Source organism: Anomalospiza imberbis, chromosome 2 (assembly GCF_031753505.1).
Source record: "Anomalospiza imberbis isolate Cuckoo-Finch-1a 21T00152 chromosome 2, ASM3175350v1, whole genome shotgun sequence".
NCBI classification, from domain to species: Eukaryota; Metazoa; Chordata; class Aves; order Passeriformes; family Viduidae; genus Anomalospiza; species Anomalospiza imberbis.
The window spans coordinates 55,290,745-55,307,898 of NC_089682.1; the positions used below are offsets into that span (position 1 = coordinate 55,290,745).

The 17,154-nt window shown below is 44.4% G+C and overlaps 1 protein-coding gene across 1 annotated transcript in view; it reads right to left on the reverse strand.

Annotated features, from left to right (window-relative positions):
- Positions 1-17,154, reverse strand: part of ARHGAP31 (Rho GTPase activating protein 31) — a 60,531-nt gene that overhangs the window by 20,569 nt on the left and 22,808 nt on the right. Inside the window, exons 2-3 of the mRNA XM_068181131.1 lie at positions 3,579-3,681; positions 2,946-3,090 (exon numbers count right to left, since the gene is read on the reverse strand). Coding sequence (XP_068037232.1) covers positions 2,946-3,090; positions 3,579-3,681 — 248 coding nt within the window. The remainder of the gene's footprint in view (positions 1-2,945; positions 3,091-3,578; positions 3,682-17,154) is intronic.

Sequence of the window (17,154 nt, forward strand, 5' to 3'; positions counted from 1 at the left end):
GTTCAATCCTCCAAGCCACATGTCTGACCCACACAAGCTGTGCCTTTGACACGTAGGGAGCCCTCCAAAACTGCGGATTACAGCAGCAGAATACAGAATTCAAGGAAGAACCAATAATTCCATTTCTTGCATATCTGTTCATCATGGTATGAATTTATGCCATGTAAGATTTTTTTTTAACTGCACTAGTGATTCTGGGAGGGCACAGTTCATGAGCCGTGGTTAACAAGTGGAATAAAGTCCAGAGAGAGAAGCTAAATTGGCCTCTTGGAGCTGGTCCCTCTATGCCCAGGCTACAACAAGCCAAGCAGAGTCAACTTATCTGTCCTGAGAAACAACCATCCATCACTAGGATACAAGATGGCAATCATTTGGCAAAAATTTATAGCCAGTGAGGTCATGACCAGGATGTTACACCTGTGAACTTGACATAGTGATGCCCAAAAGGCCAACCCTTCCCTAGTCATTAAGAATTTGACTTTCCTTAGACAGAAATCTCTGAATCACTGTGGTGACTCAAAGTGCAACCTATCCCAGCTCAGAGCCAGCTCTGGCTCAGTCAGGCTGGGATTATCATGTGTTCTTTATTCCTACCAGCACTCGTCTGCTGAGGTACAGCTGCCACTGTTCCCTGTTCAGACACCCCCCACACACACATGCTCCTAGTGGGTTTTCTGTTCCTTGAGGAATTGGACTTTTTTCTTTCTTTCCTCCTAGTATCTGACTGTGCTTCCTGTCAGCTGGGTTACCAATTATAAATCCCTACTGAGCAGGCTTACATGAATAATGGATTTTGTGGCTAAGTGGAAAAACTGAAAAGACAGAGATTTTTAAAAAACACCCTTTTAGGTCAACCAAAGTGATAACATTTTGGGAAGCTGGCATAAGATTTTAGAAAACAACTGTTCAAGGTCGACCAAAAGCATCACACTCAGACATTAGTTACAGAAATTATAATTAAAATTTGGAACTATTTAACCCTTTTCTGAAAAACATTTTATGCAAGTTAGATGTGTTGATGTAACATTGAAACATTTCCTTTAGAAAATACTTGTAAAAGAAACACTCAGTTATAGAAATGTTTTCCCTTTGTTTTTAAATAAAGCTATTTACCAAATGTATCTACTGAAAATCTGCAAGACATCATCCCAAAACTTCACTTTTCAGCAAACATTCTTTCCTAAAAGAAGTTTCCATCTAAATCTAATGTTTCCTTTAGAGCATTTTTTCTTCCATAAATCAGTAGTGATAGCCAGGAAGACACTGGCCAAATAGCTCCAACAAGAATGAGACTCATCAGTTACAATGAATGGTTGAATGATACCCTGTATTTTCAAGAACCTATTCATCCTGACTGTCTCCAGCAATCCTACCCTATATCCTCAGAATCCTTATATCCTGAGGACACAGGTCAATTTTTCAAATCTGCTCAGGAGTTTCCTTGAAGATTTGACTATACATTACCTTGAAACAAAGACCAATATTACTTAAAATTTGGAACACCAAGACACCTAACATTACTGCACATCTGTCAGGCAGCACAGTCAGCCACTCCCACCCCAAAATCCCCAGCAAAGTCGTGTCCCTAATAGCTACCTGACTTCTTACAGCAAGTTCCTGCTTGGCTGGTCCCATCTGGCTTTGTCCCACAGCAAGCAGCCCTTGCACTGACACCTCTTTCCAAAACAGGAAACAGGGAGACTTTGGAGAGCTTGTGAGGACCCCGTGGATCTCTCCCAGTGCTTCCTGTACCACAGTAACGTCACTTGGAAGTGCTTGATTCGGGATAGAGGCAACTCGAACAGAAACACTTGATTTTTCAGAACTTCTCTGCAACATCTAACGTTTTTGGCAATGGCTGTCGCCTCCTCCTCCCAGCAAATGGAAAAGAGTAGGATGACAGAAATTCTTAACAAAGGACGGATGTTTCTAACACTGAGAAAACAATCTTTCCCATCCCCCGCACTAGTAATCTTAAGAAGTTGGTAAATTCTTTTAGCTGAAAGTGCATACCTTCAGCATGCAAGATTCAGCCTCAATGATGGGATGTAAATTTGCTAGTGTCATAAAAAACTGAAAGTAGATTTAGAGTGCTAAGAATCAGGCAGCTTTAATAACAAGCATAGCTTGCTGTGCCACCTTTTAATAAAATATTATCTGTCATCAAAATTAGCCAAGTCTCTTAAAAATTCAGGCTTTGTGGTCTTATATTTCTGCTCCCCCGCAGTCTGCTCCTAAGCTCCAACTGTATCCACATATAATCTATGGCTGTTTTCCAGAATCAAGTAACTACTCTTTGAATTGTAATCTCTTTAAACAAAGTTAGAGATTTCTGCTTGGCCAGTTGCCACTTTCCTCTGCCATTGGTATTTATAATGTGATCATGATGGACCTGATATGCCGTATCTGGCATAACCAGTATCCTCACTTGCAGCCCTACAAACGGTAAGAAAAATGTGACAGATGCAGAGAAGTTGATGCTTTACACATGGGCTTGGCCATCAGTTTGTGCAGGTGTCAGGGACAGCTGGAGGGACAGAGACAAGGAAACCGCACCCCTGTGATTATGACCACAAGCCCAGGTGACCCAGAGAACTCAGTGATGGACAGTAATGAGGAAAAGAAAGAGAATTAGTAGTGCTGGGAAGAGGTGCACAATGGAGAGAAAAAGAGGCAGCAGGGAAGCAATGCAGTGAAAAAAATAGCAAGATGAAGGGGAGGAAACAGCAGACAAACTGAGAGAAATAAACATGAAATGGTGAAAAGAAACAAGGACAGGGAAAGAGAGCCAACATGAGATGAGAAGGGAAGAGCACTGAGAAGTGTTTATATGGATAGATGCACCAGAAGCCAGGACATTGGAGTGAATCCCAAACAGCTGTCATGGAGGAATCTGCAGCACATCCACACTGCTGGAGAGGAACAAGAACAGCCAAGGGTCTCACCGTGAATTTCTTGTAGAGCTCATAAGTGAGGAGAGGGTTGGGCAGTTCCCTGAAGTACAGCTTGCAGAGTGACCCCACACAGTGGATGTCCTGGAGGTAAACTTCCCTTGTCAAATCTGGGCATTGGTCAGAAACAAACTCTTGTCTGAAACAACATGGAAGCATAACAATATGGGTGAAAAAGAGCTGTAGCAGGCCAGTACTCCACCCTAAGTACTCGTTTACAGCTAGAAAAACACAAATGGGAAAGCAGAGATGTCTCTGCAGGCTGGTCCAGATTGTGTCCCAAGTTCAGGCCCTGAGGTTTCAATTAGTCTCCATTATCCCTAACACAGGGAGTGGACCTCATACTGATATAAAGAGATTGCTTTGTCCCAAAATGAGTAAGCAAGTCAGTATTTGCACTAAGACCCTCCATGCCTTTCCCACTAAGAGACGCAGAGGGAGATACAGGGTTTTTTTTTCACTAATCCCTAAAATGTTGTCTTTCCTTGTTACCAACTTCAAAGATAGTTTATCTTCTGCATCAGTGTGGAACTCTGTTGGCCACAGTCTGTACCTGAGGGACTAACACCAAAAAGGTACTGAGCAATGTCCCTGAATCCCTCTGACACTCCCAAATGTGTCCCTTACCTCAACTTCTGTATGTTGGATGTCACTCCTGAGAGCCGGTAGATCCCATCCACGATGCCATGAGTCTCAATGAACTCCGCACAGCTCTTCAGCACGTAAGGGACTACGAGAGGAAAGCAAAGCAAGATGTCCAATGAATACACACTAACAGCTCCCACAAGTCACCACAGAGGAGACAGTTCCATGAAAAAACAGCAGAGGCTCTCTGTGGATGCAGTAAGGGTACAGCAATGAGAGAAATACAGGGCAAATCAAAAATAACCCCTGCAAAGTGGCCGTGAGGATATGCTGTGGTTGTGCCATGCAATGCTCACTGACATGTGACAATGACCGACCCTGAAGTCACAGTAACATAGCAGAAAGAAAGGTAGGGTTCCCTCTCTTACTTTCTCTTCCAAAATAAAATAAAATAAGCTCTTTCATTCTAATTGAAAGCATGTGGTAAAGCATGAGGTCCTGGGAACCTCCACCCTCCTTAGTATAGAGCTCCAGCCTCGCTGAATTGTGCCAAAAGGTCTCATTGGCTTGGATAAAAATCAGAGAAGCATTCACACTTCCATATAAGCCTACATACCCACAGTTTAGTGCTCATAAATCCCACTGAGGGGGTATAAAGTTCAAATATTGACTAGATCTGCACACTGACAAAACCTGACATCGACTTCAAAAGAACTCCATCAGCATAACTAGACAAAGACTTAACCAGTCTTAAAGCTGAGAGGAGCCTGAGGCACAACATTTACATCCAGACCTGGACCCAAAGTATATGTTTATTTTTGCCCCATTATATAGGTATAAGAACTCCCCATTCTCTTGGTCAGATCAAGCCTCCCTGTCCCCAGTACTATAACAAGCCAAGCTATAACAATAACAGTAAGAAAGCCCTTCCTTATTAGGTGCTAGAAACTACTGTGTATTTAATGCAATGCTTCACACAGCCATAGGCACAAAAGTCAGTAAATGCACAAGTCAAAAGTTCCCTGCTGTAATGCTGACTCTGCTGCACTCCACATTTCAAATGTTGTATGGAGGAAAACCAACTAAGCCATAGATTTGACTGGAAAGCCAGGCATAGCAATTACTGCATCTTTGTGACACCCTGGAGACAATGCCTCTGGCTGGCCCTTCCCTGAGTTCTTCTGCTCAAAGTTCGGGACTACAATGACATATTAACATGTGCTTCATCAGATGGCATCCAAAGACAGCCCTCCAACAACAACCCGAACAAGAACAGTTAGTACATTATTAATTTTCATTATTTTATTATTTCTCATGGGAGCCACTGAGGCCAGAGCCAGCTCATGGGTGGACCTGTCCCTGTCAAGCACTGCAGCGCACAGGCTCTGGTGAGAAGGGCTCCAAGCTTGCACCCACCTCAGTGACACACTGCTACTGAGCCAGTCAATCACAGAACTGCTGCTCTTCTGCCTCCTGACTTGCTGAGGGAAGTAAAGAAGAAGTCCTTTTGTGTGTCCCTTCTCGTGTCTTTTGGCCAACCCAAATGCAGGCATGCACAAAGTCTCAGTCATTACTTGGAAGCCTGAATGGTCCAAACACACTATTTCTTCTCAACCAAAGGAGCTTCTCCAAAACAGCAGGGAAAAATTGACTTTATGGGTTTTTTGAGCATGCACTCATAACATTGGTACATTGGTCATGCTGTGTCACACTCAAAGCCCTTGTGCTGATTTTCAAGACCCTCAAGTTGTTGGGTGGAGCTCATGGCAGAGGCCCTAAGCCTACAACAGTGTTCATGAAACCACGGAACTGCAAAGAGAACAGATGAAGTCTACAGAGTGAAAGCTTTGTCCACGACAGTCACTGAGCTATGGTATTCTCTCCTCATGGACTTTGGAGGGGAAGGTTCATCAGAGCCTTCCAGAAAGGAAAGAACCTGGGAAGCATTCCTTTCAGGGCATGCAACACCTACTTGCTATGTGGGCTGAATGGTGTGGAAGGAGATAGAGCAAAAAAAAAGAAGTACTAAATTTCCTTAATATCCTTCCAAGAAAAGTCCAAGTGACACATCAAAAAAAGAGGACCTTCCTGTCTCTGAGTAAGTCCTGATTATCTGGAACTGCAGTAGGGAACTCAGATCATATGATGATGAGAATGCTAAAAGAAGGGAAAGACAAATTACTTCAGGCCTCATTTTCATTTCTGGAAAATCAGAGATTAACATCTTTATGGTAGAAGCTATGCATACATGGCATATTAAAATTTCCTTCTTGGAAGGGGTCTTGGAATAAATGACATGTAACTAGCAAAAATGAAAATTAGGTAGATCCATGTCCACTTCAGATCTATCTGGATGAGAGAACAGAAATCATTGAACTCCATGCAACCTAAAAAAAGAAGAATTACTTGAACAGAAAATGTATTTGATCATGATAGCCACATTACAAGGTTTGTCTAAAGGTTAACAGTCTTTCATGGAGACAATCCTCATATGATGGTGCCTGGCTGCCAAAAAATGGGGTCTATGCACAAAGCATCCTTTATAAGATACTTTTTAAAACCTCAGTATTAAGAATAAGAAAACCATATAAAAACGCAGATACTGATGTTTGTTGTGACTAATTTGACCTCTTGAAAGTAAGACCTATTAAATCACACAATTTTTTTGGCTGAGTTCTAAGTTTCCTTGGAGTAAATTAGGACAAGAGGCCTCAGGCAGGTAAGAAAACCCCCTACGCAGAAGAAGAAAAGAAGGCTAGATCCATCTGTTGATGACTGTTAAGCAAAAAAACAGGGGCCTGAGGGGAACAACCTGTAGCAAATGTATACAATTCAACCCATTTTTAAAAGCGGGTGAAAACTCCACAGCAGAGACAACCTATAGATTGCAAATAGGCAATATACACTGAACTCTGCCAGTATCTCTTACTGCAGCCCTGCATTTTTCCTTGCTTTTCCAGCCCTGGACTTCTCACATATCTCTGCCAGTGCCCTTCACTCATCATGCACAAGATTTCCTGCCATACCAGGTCTTTGGCTCATAGGAAGAGAAACAGTCAGTTATGCTAAAATTTGTGGCAGTTTTGTGATGTCAAAAAAAATCCCATATAGAACAGTTTTTACTTGCAACTGAAAATTGCAGACTTCGACCTCAGATCCCTGGAGGTGAAGGGACTACATCGACTTCCTGCAACTCAAACCCCTAAATGCAGCACTTGTATGGAACTGGAGCACAATAAATGTTTTCTTTGAGCAGGACCTGTAGCTCTGGCATTCCTGAGCTGCTCTGATCTCCTACAAAGCTTAGCCTTTTGGGCTTTTGGGGGTGGAGAGGTTAGAGCAGCAGTGAGCAGCTCTCTTCTACTTCCAGGAGTTTCTGAGCTGGTAGGATTATTTCAGACGTGGCTCCTGATGAGACACGGGATCAACCCAGAATGCAGGAAGGTACAGACTCTGGCATGTGCTTTACAACAGATCTCTATCAGAGTCACAGGGCAAGTAAATCACAGGGCTGGGTATCTCCCAAAGGAAGATCAGACGTGGATGGGGATTTGCAGCAGGGGCTGTACGTGCAGGCATAGAAAGAAGATGGGGGGCAGGGAGTCCAATCTTGACACTCTTATAATTAACACTGTGCTGGAAGCTTAGAAGGCTTAGAAGCTGAAAGGGGCAGCTGGTGTCACACAGACCCCGCTTGTTCTGCCAGACAGCCAAACTGTCCTCATTTAAAACTACAATAGAAACCAGATGGAGGAGGACGAGAGCGCGTGGAGCAAGGCATCAGTCAGAAGGGAAATTGAGTTATAAACATACTGCACACAAAAGACAATACTTCTCTTCCCCTAGACAAAAATAAACCAGAAGGGCAGTCACAGTAACTCGTTCCACTCTCACTGGTATCACCTGCAAGTTGAGTGCACACAGACATGCACCTTCACCCTGCCACCTCCTTTACAGGTGTTTGCTACTCTCGCTGGCTCAGGCACTGCGTCGTCCTCCTTCTGATGCCCCCAGCTTGCAGTGGCAGCAGTGGGCACTGAAATTCCCACCTCCCAGCACTGCTGGCTCTCCCTTCTCCTGTCCCTTCTCAGCCATGGTGCTGCCACCCACCAAACCTCCCCGACAGCAGGCAAGGTGCCCATCCTTTGCCAGCCTGACAAAGGCTTCATCTGGCACTGGACTGGGCATTTTGGATCCCCAAGCAGCCCAAGCAGTAGAGGTCACTAAGAAAAGAGGGAGTGATCCCCTCCAATGACCAGTGGGAGGATGGCCTCCTGGACTCCCACCAAAGCCAGCAAAGAGCAAGGAAGATGCTGGTCCAGCAGGAGATGCAAGCAATATCCTGTGACTTTCAGTGTCACCTTTCAGAAGAAACTCTGAGTCTCCATGGGGTACAGAGAGACCTCAGGGAGGAGGCTGATGAGTCAGACCCCCTACCCAGTCAGTGTGAATAGTGCCTAGTTAGACAGTAAGTTAGCTAACCTAGACTGGCCCATGTGCTCAGGGTACACTGCAGTGAAATAGACTGAATGGCAGCACACTCAATTTTCTACTTTATCCTTCTGTCATTTTCTCAGACTACTCCTTGTAAGGATAAGCACTGGTGACAGACATGCTCAGGGCCTCCTTGGTAGTTGGTTTCTGCCACATCGTGGAGGTTTTGTGTCCTCTCTAATTTTATTTTAATTTTAGTTCAGCTATTGGGAGGATAAATGCAGACCTTTCACTTCACCTGGAACAACAACTTTTTGATTTTTGACTTGCAGGAAATAGTTTGGATTTTTTTTTTTCATTTCTCCCCACTATGAATCCTGTGCCATTAAAAAAAAAAAAAAAAAAAAAAAAAAAAAAAAAAAAAAGCTGTAGACATTTTTACATTTTTATTTCATCATTTTGGTTTTGTTATACATAAGTATTTTTTAAATTGTCTTCAATTATCCTCAACAGTAGCGCATGCTTCCTATCATGCTATGTCAATACCATGACAATAAAGGTCAAAAGTCTCCTGTTTCAATTTAAATTACTAAAATAGGAAACACTTCCTTTTAAAAAGTGTTTCAGTCTAAGTGCGAGTTATTTTGTACAAAAAATAATGAAACAGAACAAACTAATATATTCAGTTGGCCTCCTAATCACAGGAAAGGAACAACATTGTACAAATGGCAACATACTTGATCATCAGTATCTCTGATATGATATTTTTCTGCATTTCCTGACTTTCTACTGTAAATCACGAGTTTTAAAGCTGATTCACTATATTTTTTTTTCTTTTTTTGCTGACATAGCCTGATTTTCACTAGGCATAAGGTTGGTTGACAGACTCAAGAGCAGGTCAAACTGTTCTCCGTGCAGCTCACCCGAGCCCTGGTGCAGCACATCAGTCACAACACCAGATTTTCTCCCAGTGCACAGCCCTAACCAGTGGCAGCTAAGGACAAATCCTGCCTTCTCACCACGTGGCATTTCCTTTGCCTTCCACTGTCTCCTTGCCAGAAGCAGCCAGGGATGGAAGGGACCACAGCATCCAAAATCCCTGCAGAGGGTCTCTCCTGCTCAGAGATGAAGTTGCCAGAGCTGGGAAAGGGGATGGTTTGCCCTGGCAGGATATAAATGCTACAAGGACAAAGAGCTTCAGTTTCCAGGATGTCTGTGCATACTTTTCACCAGCATTAAATTAATTTTAAAGAATCAAAAAAAAAAAAAAAAGAAAAAGCCAAAACCTGTTTCACTCTCAAACTCCAGTGTTGAATCTGGCTGTTAGCTGTGGCTAAGCTGCCACAACCCCTCCAATACACACACACACACCCCTGTATTTGAACAGCATGAGACAGGTAAACAGCACCAAACAGGCTTAAAAGCAAACCAACTTGTTACAATTCACCTTGGCTTTTCTCCCTTAGCTGCCATAAACACAGTTTAAAAGGATGAATGGTTGGCACCAAGGTGATCCTGTCCACATGGACAGCACAATTTTTTCACTCTGTAAGTCACGCACTTCATGTGTTTTTTCCCCTCTGTTTCTGTGGGAAATGCCCCTGCAATGTCACAAAGGTTATCACAACAGTGCCATTCCCTGTGATGAAAGCACTGTCCTGTGCATGGTTGTGATTTCATGGGCAAAAATGTAGGAAAAGCAGATCTCAAATCTGTCAGATGCTGCGAGCCATCACCCTCCATGGCCTGCATGGGAAGTGTAAACACTGAGTGCTGTTTGTGGTGTGGCCTTCTGATTTCAGGCACATGCATTTCAACACAACCTGCAGGTTCAGCTGTGAGTTTGAGTGCAGCCAATGGCACCGCCATTAAGGATTTTTTTTCCCCATTGATATTATACCCAGCTTACATCTAATATATCTAAATAAGACATGTAGGAACACCTGATTTTCCAGAGCAGATCTGACAACTGTGATGTTTGAAGCAGGAATGAAAAAGCCCTTGGCAGACCCAGCCAGCTCATAGCACACATCAAAGAAAGCCTAAGAGAAAGCACTGCCAAAGCAGACACTGAATGCTGACTCTCAGCCCCGGCGGTCACTGTACCCCTCTGAAATGTGACTTTACCTTGACATAGCTGGCAAATTCTGTCACGCAGGCACTTTTGAAAGAGGTTGTACTAAATACTAGAATAGTTTTGTTAGGAAAACATCCTGCTGAGAATTTCCTGCAAAAAAAAGACCAGATAACAGAACAGGATATCTCCACTCCTAACTTTTATGACCCTGTGGTACAACCACCTCGGAAAACAGTGGCTCAGGTTCTGCATGGCAGGTCAATGAGCTGTGCACATCCTCAGCTAACCATTCAAATCCTAACCCTGATGCACAGCAGATTAGGGTGGATATTGTACAGCAATTTGTTTATCACATCACAAGCAATTGAGATAAATAATTCTGGAGATAGGAGTAACAGGACAATTTATGCTGTGTCTGGAAATGGACTCAGGTGTAAGTATAGAAAACATCAGAATAGTTTTGAAGCTGCATGTAGTGAATTGACCTCTGTCTTGGTAAATGCCTAGATACTGTGATGATAAGCAAGTTGTAAGACAAGCATTCTGCCATTGGCCTTGATTCTGGTGACATGCATGAATACCACTAACAAATCCAAAGGTTGCACCAGCTGATGGAGTGAAGGAGAAGGGCGATGCTGATGCTGCAGCTCAAGGGAGCTGGGAGAAGCAACCTGCCAGGGAAGAACCCAGGTAAGTGTTGGGTGATGGGATGGAAAGCCAGTAATGTAGGCTTCATCTGAAGTCTCTTGAGAGCCTGCTGTCTTTTATCCAGATCAATAAACAAGCTCATGGAATGCTTTCTGTATCATGCTTTCTTTTCTTCTTCTGCTCTCCTCTTAAGCATAGAAATCCAAGTAAGCCATGCTAACTCACTTAACTACTGGCAACAAAGCAACAAAATTATATTGACTCCATAAGTTTCTTCCTTCTCTCACCAGATTTTGCTCTACATGTTTTCATTTACAAGAGCTTCAGAAGAAAGTTGAAAAACAAGCACAGTCTCCATCTTTTAGCTGGGCCTGCCACCTGATGCAGACCTGCTCATTTTCTTACAGTCTCAAAATTACTCTGGAGGCAACTTGTAGGTTTTAACACATGCTTCTTGACTGTTGTAAGGGTGTAGAAACCAAAATCTCCCTTGACACTTTGGGATTCCTACTCGGGATTCTTAGGATCCTAGAATCAGGAGGGCAGCAATTCAAGGGGATCAATGCTCCCTACCTGCTCCCTACAGGGTAGTTTGTCCCTTACTCCTTTTCAACTTGGACTCTAGTGTGCCAGGCAATAGGGATTCCAGCTTTCTCTTTATAAGACAGACTTTTGGAGCTGTTAGAAAGAAATTCTGAGTGCTTAGGTCTTAATGTGCACCTGAAAAATACCAGCAACGAGTTAAACAGTTTTGAAGTCCTCTGTACTGTGACCTTCACAAACACCATCTCCGTACACTGAAATCTGTAGTAATCTCTAGAGGACATGGAATCTGCCTGCAGCGTCTGTCCTGCTCTGTAATGATCTCTCTCTGCTTGACAGATCCTTACTTCACTTTTGTAGTGATGGCATGGTGGTGACAAAGCAAATAATTCCCAAATAAATGCTATTGGAAGGCTGTGGAAGAGACAGGATGAAGCAAGGAACTGGGTTGTTATCTCATGAACACCCGTGCTACAGCAAAGTGGGCTGCTCTGCAGTTCTCTCTGCTGTTCTTTTCCAGGAAATTTCCAGAATGTGCAATTTTCCTTCAAATGTGCAAGGACAGGATGGAGGTCCACCAGCACTCATGGTTCTCCTTCCATGCCTGCCACACATTGACAAGCATGCTTCATAGCCACTCCCAAGCTTTAAAGCACACATCCAGCTAACTCAGGATGGCAGTGCCAATGAGCTCAGGCGTGTTAAAGGGAGAAGAGGGGCCCATCACCCCATTGAGAGCCCAGGTTTTCATTCAGTAGCAAGGTACAAAGTAACAGAGAAGCTGGTCCTGGACCAAACACTCCTGTGAAAGAAAAATGGCATGGTTGAATCTCACAGCACTTAATATCTTCTCCCTTCTTTTTTCTTTCGCCCTCTGTCACACTGATGGACTGATGCAGACTGACACTAGGTTATGCAGCAATGCTCTTTCACTCAGGCCTCTCCCTGATCTTGCCTCTAGGGCTCTCCTAGTCAAGAGTGGTACAGCAATTTCCAGATATTATTCCAAATGGGCTGTTTTACACACAGTCAAGAACTTAGGGCAAACAGGAGGAAAAATCGCTGAGGATCATTACATATCACAGGCAGACAGATGAGGAGCCTAAATGCAAACCCATAACGGCTACAAATGAGAAGTGAAAGGCAAATGAAAATAGACTTTTGCAAGAAAATAAATAAGGCTTTATGATGTCAATCTGATTGAAAACAAACATGCAAAGGCACTAGCAATAATCAAGCATTATAATTTGTAGCCAAGCAGCACCAAATCCATTCCATCTTTGCTCAGTTGCTGAGCATATATTTAGACTGAGTGTTTTCATTGCCAGGTTGCCTGGGCCTGACCCAAAGAAACACACTCATAGAAAAAATCCCATTGGACTCATCACTATCTTCCACAAAAGAAAATAAAATCAATTTGTTCTACACCCTCTAATCTTTTACTGTGACATGGAAATACTAGCAAAGGAGGTATTCTAATGATAGAAGCATTTTTACCAGCTTTACAGGAGCACAAAATGATGGTGTGAGTTTCAGCACAAAGTAGAGACTTAAGACTTTTGCTGGTAGTGGAAGGTCACCTAGAAATGCTCCCCCCAGCCCTGCTCAGAGGAGGCTGAAAACAGGTCAGTCTTTCTTTGAAGAGGATTAAGCTGTGGGTGACTCAGATTGCTGATGTTTTTCTGCTGAAACAAGGTGCTGTTCTGCCCATCCTAAGTAGAGCCCAGGATATATGAACACAACAGTCTGTGGGCTCAGTTTCTGTGTCCAAAATACATGGGGCAAATTCTGCCAGAAGCAGCATCTGATCAGACACACATAACTCTACACATAAATAAATGCATATATCAGCATATAAATGTGTATGCCTACATATACACAAATGAATGTGTTTTTACACATACCACTGTATTTGTTTATGTATGTGTGTGTGGGGGTGTGTGTGTGAGGTTTCATGTGCATTACCAGGAAATTCTTCTTAGAGAAATAGCTGGGTTTTACTGAGGTGTCAATCAAAGCCTAACAAAGTCAAAAGATGTGAAAGTCACGCTAGGCCAATGTCATAGGTCTGGGAGACACATCATCACATGCTGGTCGTCTTGTTTGTTGTAGCATTGCTCTGTTTGTTGCTGCTGAAGGCTTTGCTGGGTGAAGTGCTCACCCACAGCCAAGGAAAGCTGTTGGTCTGGGGGACTGCTCCTCAAGCATGCATGGACATCTGCATCAGCAAGTCCAGAACCAGTCTCAGTGGATTGGTATCACTCAGTAGTTTAGTTAAGAAGGGCAGCCCATGGGATATGGGTCATACTGGCTGCACCTTTTCATCTTCAGAGGCTGCAGTACTCTAAGGTGAATTCTTACAGCCGTGATCGCAAGGATCTTGTTTTCCTCTCCATACACCAGGGAGGGTAAAGAGCTCAACAAGAAGCTGCTGAGTTCAAACTCAGCCTGGTTCAAACATCTGGATGTGGTGCTGCTCCTTCAGGTGCTGCAGAAACAGCAGGGAGCACAGCACTGCTCCATCTGTCAGCCTTGTGGCACATCAGTACTCACATATTTTGCAAGAGGGCAGTTTGCTCACTCTCCAGAGCCTGAGAGAATCAGCAAGGACAGCAAAGGAGGCAGAACAACATTTGCAGATGGTGTCACAAAGCCTCCCAGCCTTCTAGAGGCTGCCACTGGGCTAGGATTGTTTAGAATGTTTCCTGCCATGCTGTTTGTGTCTGTCCACCTCCACATCAGGACGTCAGCACACAACTACAGAAATGCACCCAAGGGCAAGGAATGGTTTCTCCAAGGCTAAGCTGCAGGGACTGTACTTCTGCAACTGCCTGCCAGAGGTGTAAGGGCATCAGAAATAGAAACTAATTCTGTCAGATAGTCAGTGATGAAAGGAGGCACAATATTGTTTTTAAAGGCACTAGTAAAAGAGGAAAAGAAACACAGATGAATAAAATATTCAGCATGATGGTATCTCCTTACTTCTCAAGAAGACTTCTATCTCCTCACCTAGTAAGGACAAGTCTGGAAAGATATCCACCTATACAACACTTTTCTTTGTATTCACAAGGCCCTTCTGCTCTCAGTGGTAGTACTGTCCCCATGTCTTTCCTGCACAAAAAAATCCTCCCAGTTCCACAGGGGATACAAGCCTCTTGCTCCCTTCACCCCTCAATAAATATGAATGCCAGGGGTTATCAAACTAAGGGTCATTCTCAGTGCAAACAATGGAAAAAAAAAACAATATCAAGCAGTTACTAAAGCAGTAAATCTAATCACATGGCAATTGTGTTCCTCGGTTTCCAAGCCCCCCAACAGATTCCTGATATATTCCATATTTCACACTTTATTTTGTTTTCCATTTTGCAAAGGACAGGCTCTGAAGCAGTACAAAGAAAAACTCTCCTGCTCCCCCTCCCCCTCCATTTTTTCCCCCATGCTATCTGTGCTCCAACTCAGGCCAGGTAGTGCTTATCATTTCCTCTGCACAGCAAACACCAGGGTGCATGCGTTTCCTGCTGGCCAGTCCTAAACTTCGAGCTGACATTGTTTTCAAGGCCCCCCTCTCTCAGAGGCAGGAGCAGCTCTGCTGCACAGCTCTTCCTGTTGATGTCAGGCTCCTCTTCCTCCTAAAGCAAATGGGCTTCCTGACGGCATCTGTGTCCTTTTCCATGAGGACTAGCAGGAACCATTTTCCTACCCAGTGGCCAGGAAAGAAAAAAAATAGTACTGGAGAAAGGGATGTAATAGGGAGGAGCAGGGGTGGATGGTTTTTTTCCAAGTAGTCTTGGAGAACATCTGGGGTCCCTCTCAATGAGGAGGAGGGAGAAGAGATAAGAGGTCAAAACAATACAGTTATGTCTTAGGGATGCTGATATTTGCAAGTAGCAGAAAATCACTTATTAGCAGAGAACATCAGAGACCAATTACAGCTGCCGATTTCCCACTGCTAAGGAATGTAAGCTCACAATAGAATAGCTACAGCCACAGCCCCTGTGTTCCAGCAGCGCTGTCATAAGCTGTGGGAAATGCCAAGACCTTTACACTAGACTATTGCCTTCCTTTTTATTCTCTCAAATGGAGGAATCACTACCACTGCCAGCACTGTTTCATCAACAGTGGAGAAAATGGGCGATGAATGTGCAGAACACAGCTCACACCAAGCTGAATCACTTCAGCTCCACAGACTGCCATTGTGTGTGCCACTGCCACAGTGCCACAGAGAAGAGGAAACCTAATCAGACATCATTTCGGGCCTCCCCCAGCCCATTGTATTCAAGGTTTGTATTTGTCCCGCTAGAGAAGCCAATGGGCTTGTCCCATCTCCCACCAGGAAATCTGCAGTTTGCTGCATAGTGTAAGAAATAGTCGTGGAGCCTGTGGCTACAGGGACACGCAGCAGGGCAGAGGGTGAGGAGCACAGCCACAGGGTAACAGTCCTGCCTGCCCTTCACAGGATTTCAGCCACAGTGGTCCCATGGCCTCCCTCACAGAGCAAGGAGTTGGGTCCCCTTCGGACATACACCCCAGCAAGAAAGGTTTTCCCTTGACTGGGGAAATAGAGCCCCCCAGCATTTTCTATACCACATCCATACCACTGTAGCCAAACAGGTGGGGTGGGAGAGTGTTTACTAAGGGGTGCACAGCAGTAACCAGAATAGGACCTGTTCCATAGCAGACTGTCTAGAACTAGTGCTCCTAGTGGTCCTCTGGGGTGAGTCACAGGTATATGTCAATAAAATATATTGTTAGAATGTGATTTTCTCCTTTTATTCCTATCTGTGGCCTAGTCGCCTTCCTGTGACACTGCAGTAACTAAGCAAAGGACTATACTTCCAATTTCTGTCCACAGAGGCAAATGGACAAAATTATTCCAGCTGTATGCAACTGTAGTCAACAGCAGATGTGGCCCCATGTCTGGCAGAGCCAGCAGAGCTGCAAGAGAGTGGTCTGGGGCTTAGTTTTCCTCACCAGAAGAAATTCTTACTCAAGGTGCAGTTGCAAAATCTTAACGGCTGGTGAGGGGTGTAAGATGCAAAGGAAAAAATGCCCACCTACATTCTCCCAGTAGGAGTTGGCCAGGGCTGCTGAAATTTGCAGTGCTGACACTGGAGCAAGCCTTCCCAGGCACAGAGGGTGTGCCCCCCATGGCTGGAGCTGTGCCAGTGCTCACACACGACAGTGGGACAGGGGACCACGAGCTGCTCCAGGAGCAAAACCACCCTTGGCTGAAGGGTCGTGCAGGACAAACAGACTCCACCGAGCCCACATCTTCCTATCGCTCTCTCCCCCTCTCTACGCACCGCCTGCTATTCGTGAATGAATTACCTCAATCCCTCTTAAGCAGTGTACTGACCAGGAAAAGGGCGTGGGGATTATTAATGGAAAAATCCTTGAGTCTTTCGGCCCTGCAGTGTGGCTACAATTACAAGGAAAACAGGATACCATGCAGCATATGGGGAGGAGGAAGAGAAAAGGAGCAGAAACTCTAATGACCTACGGGGATTAACTAGCAAGGAAGAACAAAGCACTGGTGGTAAATAGGCACAGCTGGCCCGAATGACCAGGAGAGAAACTAAGGCACGCAGTAGCGGTCTGCACAGGGGAGGCACAACATGGAGGGAAACAGCTGCTTCTGGGTGATCGAGGGCTTGTAGCTATGTGTGAATGAAACTCATGAGCTTGAGGGAGAGGATATTAAAAGGTAGGGCAAACCTCCTAAGACTGAGACATAGTATCATGTAGAATTGCCTTCTCCGTGAGAGGGTGGGAGGCAGGTTTCGTGGATACTCAGAATCCGTCTGGAGATTACTCTGAACGCGATGGCTCTGCACCGGCCGCTGAGACAAAGACAAAACCATCTCGCCAGCCTCCCCATGTCATTATCAGGTGATGCCTTTTAAGCCACAGAAAGAT